Below are 9,770 nucleotides of genomic sequence, written 5' to 3' on the forward strand. Positions count from 1 at the left end.
CAACACGTCTATTTTTTAATACATCACCGTCAATAAAAAGGAAAATTCATTAAAGAAACACTGTTACAAGGATTCTTGCTAAACCATAAATTATGCTACAGAGAATGTTAAAAAAAACTGTCTCCCATCAAAATATATTAAGTGATGTATTATTTTAAACATTGAGTGCATCTGTCTGCCTGCTTCTCTCTCCCCTACGTCTCACCCCCACTTCCTCACTAAAGACACTTCTAATGCCGGCCTTCAATCAAAAATATTATAAGAATATTTTCAAAGGGTCATTCTCCAATACTTGATGTTTTCATTCCCTATTCCGGCAAAACTGGATAAAAGAAAGTACATGAATTATGTTACAGGTCTTAGGACTCTCAGTATTTTACAAATAAATTCAAAACATTTTGGTAGTTTTAGAAAAATAAAGAAGCTCAGAAGCAAAAATCCCATTAAAAAAACTATTATTGTTTCATATTAAGCGTCACTTATCTGACCTGATGCACTTATAGTGCAAAAGTACTTAGATATAGAAAAAGCCATTATTAAAGTTTCTTGGTTTAAGAGCAAAATAATTATTCTAACTTGTGTAATTTTTAACCCACTTCAAGGTAAAATTGACATAAAAATGCTGTACATTTTTAATGTATACAATTTGATGAGTTTGAAGATAAGTATATATACCCGGGAAAGCTTCACCACAATCTATGCTACAAAACAAATCCATCACCTACAAAAGTTTCCTCTCATCCTCTCATTTTTTGATGATAAATCATGTAATATTTTAAAAGACTAACTTGATAACCGAATTTTCAAAAGAAGAGACAAGACCGGATAGATCTAAATGCCACACTCACATAAAAAATTAGGATCTCCATAAAGGCACCTAAGCCAACATGATACCCATGCCTCCCCACCCCCCCCCCCAAAAAACAAAGCAGACATGTTCAGAGACTAAGCTTTATTACTACTGCAACAGCTTTTCCTAATTAACAGAGAAAAATCCAAATCTCATTTTTTAGTGATGGCAAGGCACTCAGAAAGTAAAGGGAAAAAAAAGAAACTGGTAGATTTCAGCTCCGCAGGCCACTCCCCTGCCTGTCACGTTTGATGTCTGCCAGGAAAAGTACTCTAGGAAAAGCACTTCTTAACACCTATTTTTAAAAATCTGGCACAGGCAGCTTAAACTAATCCAGAGTCTGGCCATTAGATAGAAAGACTTCTTTGGGGCATATATACATGAAGGAGGAGACACAACCTCAAACTCTTCCTGTTCAACACAGCAGTCTGCAACAGCTCTGAATTATGCGGAGCAGGTGTGGGGATGGCATTCTTCTGGATAGTCTCCTATAGGCTCGGAGAGAGGGAGGGAAAGGGAGGAAGATGACAAAATAGAACCTGGCTGAACTGTCATCTTAACTTGCCAACTGAACATAGACCAATACCAAGTTTCCTCCACTATCACTCTCCTCCCACTCTTCCTGAAAGAAACAAATCTAAAATACTTGGTTTATGTAGGGAATTCGACAGTCACAGCCAAAAAGCACCAGAAGACCCTTACCTGTATCCTTTAGGAATTAATGGGGTGAGCACACTGATGGGTACCATAAAAGCCTTCAGGAGTTATTATGAGTCACAGTGGCAGAAGTGTCCCTCAGATCTTTGCCCAAACACATCAGCTATGGTGAAAATCTAGTGACCAGACACAAAGCCAAACATGTTCTCTGGCTTCTCTCACAGACACCAAGAGCATCTCCTCCAGTTTCAAATCTAGTGGGTTGTGCCTACATTTGATCAATGAATTTACAAGGGAGGGAGGAGGGGTACCTGAGAAAGCAGATGGACTGAAAGAACCTTATTTCATCTCTTTGGACCTCCGGTTTCTCAGTGGTAAAAAGAGAATGTTGTACTAAGTGATCTTTAAAATCTCTTCCAGACACCAAATGTCCTGATTTCACATACCATCAGAGTAACTGGATTACTGGACTGAGGAAATTTAGGTCATTCATTGAAGCCTTTGAGAAATATTTGAAGAAAATTGAGTTTGCCTCTTTACTCAGAAGTAACAGAAATGTATTTTCCTGCCAGTTTAATAGTGGGTACTAATAATTAATAATGCATTCAGAACTTCCTGTGTAAGCAAGATTTATGCTTTGGGAATGAATAAAAAAGACTGTAAGGAAGGGAAAAGCAATGAAACTCGTCTTGAGATTAAGGAGAAAAAGCAAAATGTGAACACTATCATTAACATGAAAAAATTAAAAAGAACCCTTACATTATTTTTAAAATGTGAATTTGGCCAGTTATGAGGATTTTCACGATGAAAAGTATGTGTTTCCATGGTCCAAAACTATTTCAAACTATTTCTGCAGTTATGTCTTGCTTTGAGATTATTCCTCCTGACTTCTCTCTAGAGGGAGGTAAGAGTTTTTCTGCCCAGGGCTGCATACCTCTAATTTCGTTCTTCCTAATCCTTCTTTCTCCTCTAATTCGTCTGAATCCCATTTTCTTCAGGACACAGCTCGAATCCCACTTCCTTATGTCTTTCAAGACACATAAATCTCTCATTTTCTCAGTTCAGTCTTAGAGTCGGTTCTATTCGTTGATTTACAATTAATCATGCCCTGCCTTGTGTATTTCCTCACTATATTAAACTTTACTTATCCATATTTACTCTATTTTCTCACCTCTACTAGAAGTGTCAGGACAGCAAGAGTATTACATCTTTACATGATTTTACCTAACATATATGCCTCCTGCTTTTGGTGTGAAAATGCCTCTTTCACTCAGTATAACAACACAAACCATGTAAATGATGTGTAAACGGATATACTAGTCTTACTTAGGTACAATATTATGGCCCACTCTGGGGGCAACTAAGTAACTGATCAATCATTTTCATTCATTTTTCAAAAACCATTTACAGTAACCTAAAGTAGGGCAACTTGGCGTGTGCCTTTAAAGCCACATGCTGAGAACTTGGGATCAACTCTCCATGGCCATGCACCTCAAATCAACCATGCCACCCCCACCCGGGGTCTGTCATGCAAGACAAGCAACTCAGTGCATTAGAAGGAAGTAAAACCAACAAGTAAACAGGCCGTCAGGAAGGAAACCTGGTAATAGATGTAATTAATTTCAAGTTCGAGAAAATGGGAATGAAAAGCACAAACGTGGCTCAGTTAGGGGCAGTAGCCTCTGGTAATTAAGTGCAGCTACCTCCCATTTCCTCCTTTTAGATCTCCTCTCAGCCTCCATTTTTACTTTGGAGGAAAAAAAGGACCACATCTCAGATAAAGCAAATGTCTATTTCCATCGTAACTCAGTTTTTCAATGTTAACACCACCCCTATGTGGGACATGGATCATTTTCACGTGTGAGCTGGCACCCAGATCCAGTAATTGTCCTTTAAGGAGCTTAGAATGCATTGAAGACTATCACTTCAATTATCTGCAGGTGGCAAAGGTCAGCACGCTGATTTTCAAGCGAAGAGCTGAGACATGAGTGACTAAATGATCTTCTTACATTTACAAGGCCCTTCTGTAGAAGAACTCAGGCCTTTGGCATTACCTTGTTGCCTTTTCAATGAAATATAAAAATGTCAAAACCAAATCATTTGCAAAGAAGTGTCCATTCCACGTAACAATGTGGGCTCTACTGCACTTACTATAATAACATTTTACATCCATGTTCAACCTATTTGGTTATTTACTAACAATTTATTCCAAGACAACAATTTTTTTCTCTTAAACCAGGATTTCTACATGGATGGCACCATACTGTGCACAGCATTAATAATATGATCTCAATATTTTGTGCAAGTTATTTTAAGAAATTAAAGTAAAATTTTTAAAATCCTCTGCTTTCAATGTCATCATTATCATCATCTCTTTTGTAACTGTTCTCCATTTCTTTACCTAATCATCAAAGACAAGTTTCCTTTTCCCCGTTATATTAGTCCTGCAAAGGAGCTCCAACAGAGAAGAATACAATCAAGTGCATTCAAATAAAGCCTCCTTCTAAAGCAATAATCAGACGGTGCTTAGGTGGTAAACTATGCAGGGGCAGAAGGGAGAGAAACTGTCCATCCTTCCTGGGCACCTTCAAAGCTGAAATCTAGTCCCACGTTTCTAGACATGTGCAGACTATTGCAAACCTCCTTCCTGCCCAATCTTTCCTTCTACTTCCTTTTCCTGTTTCCAAACTTCCCTGCATCTCCCTCTTGATCGCCTCTCAACCATCCCCTCCTCCACACCCCAGTGGGTGATTTGGCCTTGACTCTATTGTTAGAAGAATTCGGGATGGGAGCGGTGCAATTTCCATCCCTCCACCTACGCATCCCCAGCCTCAACCATTGTTTTGAAGAGGGAAAATTTAAAGGGAAAACTAACCATGTTGGAAATAAAGTTAAAATTTAAAAAAAAGAAAATCTGTGAAGTATCTGAAATATCATTGAGAAAAGCAGCTTAGAAGGGGACAATATAAAAATAAAAACCCAAAACCATAAGAATCAGGGTCATTGTGCTCAAACAAGAGGAGCCCTCTAACATCTATAATGTTCATTACTACAAACTTCAGGACAACAGTTTCATCACAATCTAGTAACACATGAAGTAAAATTTCTAGTTAGCCATCAACATTAAGAATTATGACACAGCCTCTTGGTGAGTGTTCATCTTCTTCATTCAATAAATATTGGTGGAACATCTACAATGTGCCTGGAACTGTGCTAAGAAACCTTAGCTTTTACAAATGAAACCCACACTGCTCTTCTTGAAAGATGAGGCTGCTCTCTCCCAGCCAGGGCCTTGCTGTGCATATGATCAACAGCAGATATTTGTAAATGGCTAAGTACTAAGTCTGTGAACCATTTTCTCACCTCATAAAGTTATGTGAAACACAGGAGGATAAAACCAACTGGCAGTCTAGCCTAGGCATGTATTCAATCATAGAGGAGGACAAATATTTTTCTCTAAACAAAATTGCTCCTGTGGGAAATATAACAGTGATAGCAACAACGATAATAAAGTCCAAAAAACAGATGCAAACATAAATATATAACCTATTTAAAAATAAACAAAGTAAGAAGCATCATGATAAACTCAGTTATATTCTGATCTTTGGGCATCATTTTTGTCAATTTCTTCAACCTTTAAGCAGTTTTTCTAAAGCACATACTTGAGACTGAAACTTTTATGCTCATCTTTGCCCTAGGCCCCCTCTCAAGGAACCCTAGAAACCCACCACACTTGTACACAGCTACCTGCAGTCTCCCTGCTCAAGTCCTCCATCCTTCTGTGAAATGTTTCCAGATCTTTCCACTAGGAATCCTGCCTGTGACTCTTCTTCTCCAGACTCCTAATGCAAATTTTTTGTGCCTCTCATGACACCATGGTCTTTGATTTGATTCCCTAGTGCATGTGAGGTTCTAGCACTGAAATGTTTTACTTTAGGACAGCAAAGATGTTACAATGTCTCCACTTCAGTATGTATTTGGTAATGTGTGTTAAATCTACAATATTTCTTACCTAAATTATACTGTGAAACTTTCAATACTCTATAGCTGCCACATAACTGTAATTTTTTAAAGAAAGCTTAGCAAAATTGGCTAAAAAGTTTCTTTTTATTGCATTTACGTTCAGTACTGTCACCTGGAAACACAATTTTCAAGGTGCCAGCTGCTAATTTAACATCACTATTGTGCATTTTTAACAAAATAATTATCCAAGTTTTTTCTTGTCACTATCACCATGACAACAAAATTTATATCTACTTTTTGTATATTAGTTGCTCCAGAAAAGCCCAGAATGACAAGAATGTTGGTCTGCTTCCCAAACATAGTTCTAAAAAGATCTACATTTTCCTTTCACTCTTAAATTCTTTGGTGACAATAAAAAGCTGGAAGATTTCTGTTTTCCATAGTGCCTTATCCATTAGGACGTATTTTCAGAGTAGACATAGCAATATAGTCTAAGAGTCATCACATTTGGCTAAGGCGCTGAAAATAACCCAGGTCTCCGGCATGGTTCACAGCAAAGACTATTAATATGACCCTATTGAATAATGTAGCTGTTACCTTAGCCTTATACTTGGGATGCTTTCAGGATTTAAGCAGCTAAGAACAAGGACCACAAACTAAATTTAAAGCACTCCACTGAAAATCATATTAAGCTGAAAACTATAAATTAAACTTGTCTCTAAGCAACAATCTAAATAGTCAAAACTTAGTGAAAACATTCACTTTCGAAAATAGCCTACTGCTTTGGGTTTCCATTGACTCATTACTGCCAAATATACATATAAAATGCATAATAAGTAAACCAACTTGAAATGAAATAAAATTCAAAAAAGAATTACCCACTAAAAAATTAAGTCCTCGGCTGCCATAAACTCAAAATGCATCAACATGCCTTTAAATTTTAATCATTAGATAAGAGGCAGTTATAATGACAAATATTCTTCAACCTAACTTTTCTTTAATTAAAAAATCAGTCTAGGGGGCTTCCCTGGTGGCGCAGTGGTTGAGAGTCCGCCTGCCGATGCAGGGGACACGGGTTCGTGCCCCGGTCTGGGAGGATCCCACATGCCGCGGAGCGGCTGGGCCCGTGAGCCATGGCCGCTGAGCCTGCGCGTCCGGAGCCTGCGCTCCGCAACGGGAGAGGCCACAACAGTGAGAGGCCCGCGTCCCGCAAGAAAAAAAAATCAGTCTATAGGTCAAGTAGCTGATATAGGCAGACTATTAAGTGAAAAGTTAAATGTTCAGTTTACTGCATAAGAAGCCATCATTAAAATTTCACTAAAGTACCAAACATTTTTTTAAATACTATATTAAGAATTCTTATTGCATCTCCTCAGAACCCTATAGGATTTTATGGAAATAACAAAGGAGTTTCACTTTCACAGTTTTTTCGTGGCTATTCAAATCAACCAGGGTGAAATGATCAAACTTCTACCTATAAGCAGTTAAAAATCAGGCTCCTGAAAATTTTAAACAGCAGAAAGGGAACACAACTTGTTAACAAAAAAATCTGCTTAGTGTCTAAGGCTCTGTTTATAATCTAACCAAATAAAACTATAGGTCAGCTACAGAGCATAACTCAGCTGTTTTTGTTTGATTTAATTGTCAGGTGATTAAAATACTGAGGGTAATAGAAAAACCCATTTTAAGTCAATTAAACAAACAAATTCAACCTTCCTGGGAAACAAGAAACACACCCCTCTTTCTTTTTTCTCTCACTCCCCTCCCCTTACCATCTCTTGGGGATGAAGGTACCCAAACACTTCAACTTCTCGGAGAGGTTTGTTGTCTTAATAGCTACCTTCTTTTACTTCACGCAGGGGAACTGATTTCCTGCATCACAAGTAGGCAGATTTCATACGAAATCTTAAGATCACATTTTCTACGTAAAGAATGAAAAATCTATTTTCCTAAAAGTTTCAAATCAAAACTTGCCAGTTTCACAAGTGGAAATCAGCAGCCCTCCGCCTCCGTGTTTCCTTCTCTCCCTGTTTCTCTCTTTCCTTCCCAGGCTCAGCTCCTCTCATGCCCAAGTAGCTTTCCTCCACATCTCTCCTCTACCTCTCCAGAAAGCCCTACCTCCAAATACAAGGCGAGGAAGTTCAAGCAGCTCTGGCTATTCACACCTGGCCCTGCCCTCAGCTGCTCCCTCACCGAGTCTGGTCAGGTCATGAGTGGGAAAAACGGAGGGGCGTCCACGCTCGGCTCACTGCATCCTACCCGGAATCTCCTGGGGGAGCAGCAGAATCGCGCCTAGGGTGGGAGGCGCTCCCAGAGCTGCCTTTCTTTGCAGATTCTTGCAGCTCCTACCAAGCTGCTTCCCAAACCCCAAAAACATTTCCACGCAGGAAATGTGGGATCAGCCTTCCCCTAAGGTACGGGCTGGAAACCAACCGATGAGCCTCTGTGCACGGGGAGATTCTGGGGGTGAAAGTAGGGACCAGCGATGGATGGAAGCTCATTTGGCTTCTAGACCCCAGGGAAGAAACACACTGTATTGATACCAGGTGTTGAACCTCCACCTCGCCGGGGCATAGTCTCGGGAAGAACGAGGACACCTCCCCCGCCGCAACCCCAATCCCCATCACCAAGTGATGGGGTAGCAGGCAGCTGGGACCCAAAGCGCCGGCGCTCAGCGGCAGCAGCGCCTACAGCTGGGCATGGGGCCTCTCCCAAGGGGTCTCAGGCACACGAATGAATACACACACACGCACACACACAATGGGCATCCCCACACCTGCTCGGCGCCAAACCGCCTCCCCCTCGCTGCTCTCCGGGTCCGCTGAGAGGTGCCAGGCACCCCCGAGACACGCGCCCACAGCCACGCGCGCAGAGAGAGGCCAACAATGGGAGGGTGTCCAGTTCGCCGGGAAACACACCCCAGCCCTCACCCCTGGCCAAACCCGACCGAAGCAGAGGGAGTGGGTACAGAGGCCACACGCAGGGAGCCCCGAGAACCGGGCGGACCGGGGCTGCTTCCCGCGAGGCTCGGAAAGGACAGGCGGTATCCCCAACCCAGGCGGCCGCCTCGCCCCGGCCTCGGGGGATGAGGCACCCCGAGGAGGGGGCACCCCGAGGAGAGCGCACCCGGAAGAGCCCGGGCTGGCAGGGCGCCCCGGGGGCTCCCACCCCGGAACCCCGCGCCCACCCTGGGACCTCGGTTACCGCCGCCTCCGCCGGGGCCCTCGCCGCCTCCTCTGCGGCGCGGGAGAAGTCGGGCTCGCAGCTCGCGCCGTCCGTCGCCATCTTCCTGCTCTAGCGGATCCGAATGCGAGCTCGGAGCGGCAGCTCCGGGTTCAGCCCTCCCGGCGGCGGGAGGCGCTTAACCCGCGGCGCTCCGGGGACGCGGGCGCTCGCAGCCGGGCCGCCGCCGCCGCTGCAGCGCTCCCTCCGCCCCCTCGCCGCCGCCCCCGCCGCCTTAACCCGCTGCGCGCCGGTGCGCCGCCCGCCGCCGCCTGGTCCCCGCCCGGGGCTGCCAGCCATCAGCCGGCTCCTTGAGGTGAGAGAACTGGGCACGTGCCCAGGCCGGGTTAAGGCCCGGAGCGCAGAGGTCAGAATCAAAGCTCCAGGGCGAGGCGAAGGAAAGAAGGCGCCCAAGAGCTGATTCGCCTGACACGGCCCCACCGAGCCGGCGGGGCAACGACGGACCGATTAAATGCCCGGCCTCCCTAATCCGAATTCTCTGTTAGAGCCAGGAAAGTCCTTCACTTCAGCCCCCTCTCTAGCCCACCTCTAGAAAACACAGAAGGCACCCTTTGCTTTTTTCTTAAAAAACGAAAAAGAAAAAAATTATTTTTACATCCAATACTGCCGCCAGGGCGTTTTTACCCATTTGGTGTATATGCCTGCCTTTGTTTGATTCTCATTCTCCCAAAACCATCAACTTCCAGATCAAAATGCGTGCTGCTACCCTTTATTACGTTACACCCGGCCCCTCAGCCCTACCTTTCTATACAATCTCTTTTCAAGAAAGGTGAAGCAAGGCACTTTTTCGTTCTTTACCGCAAAACTGAGTGATTTTCTGAAGGGCTAACCAAGAAGTGTTAAGTGTCATCGCTTGTAAAAGAAAGCTCTCTACTTTTAAGAGAATTTAAAAGAATTACTCCCATGTGGTGGGGACACACACACCAAAAAACAAAAAGAAAATAAAAACTTGCCTAAAAATTGATTTTATGGGAATTATAGGTCTCAGAAGGTATCTCATGAGATGAGTGAGTTAGGCTCAAGCTCTTAATTTTCCCTTCCCACATCGGATTCAGTT

The 9,770-nt window shown here is 43.0% G+C and overlaps 1 protein-coding gene across 1 annotated transcript in view; it reads right to left on the reverse strand.

Annotated features, from left to right (window-relative positions):
• Positions 1-8,946, reverse strand: part of CTTNBP2 (cortactin binding protein 2) — a 155,329-nt gene extending 146,383 nt beyond the window's left edge. Inside the window, exon 1 of the mRNA XM_033863179.2 lies at positions 8,675-8,946. Coding sequence (XP_033719070.2) covers positions 8,675-8,755 — 81 coding nt within the window. The 5' untranslated portion in view covers positions 8,756-8,946. The remainder of the gene's footprint in view (positions 1-8,674) is intronic.
• Positions 8,947-9,770: the final 824 nt, after the last annotated feature.

The sequence above is a fragment of the Tursiops truncatus genome, chromosome 9 (genome assembly GCF_011762595.2).
Source record: "Tursiops truncatus isolate mTurTru1 chromosome 9, mTurTru1.mat.Y, whole genome shotgun sequence".
Classification (NCBI taxonomy): Eukaryota; Metazoa; Chordata; class Mammalia; order Artiodactyla; family Delphinidae; genus Tursiops; species Tursiops truncatus.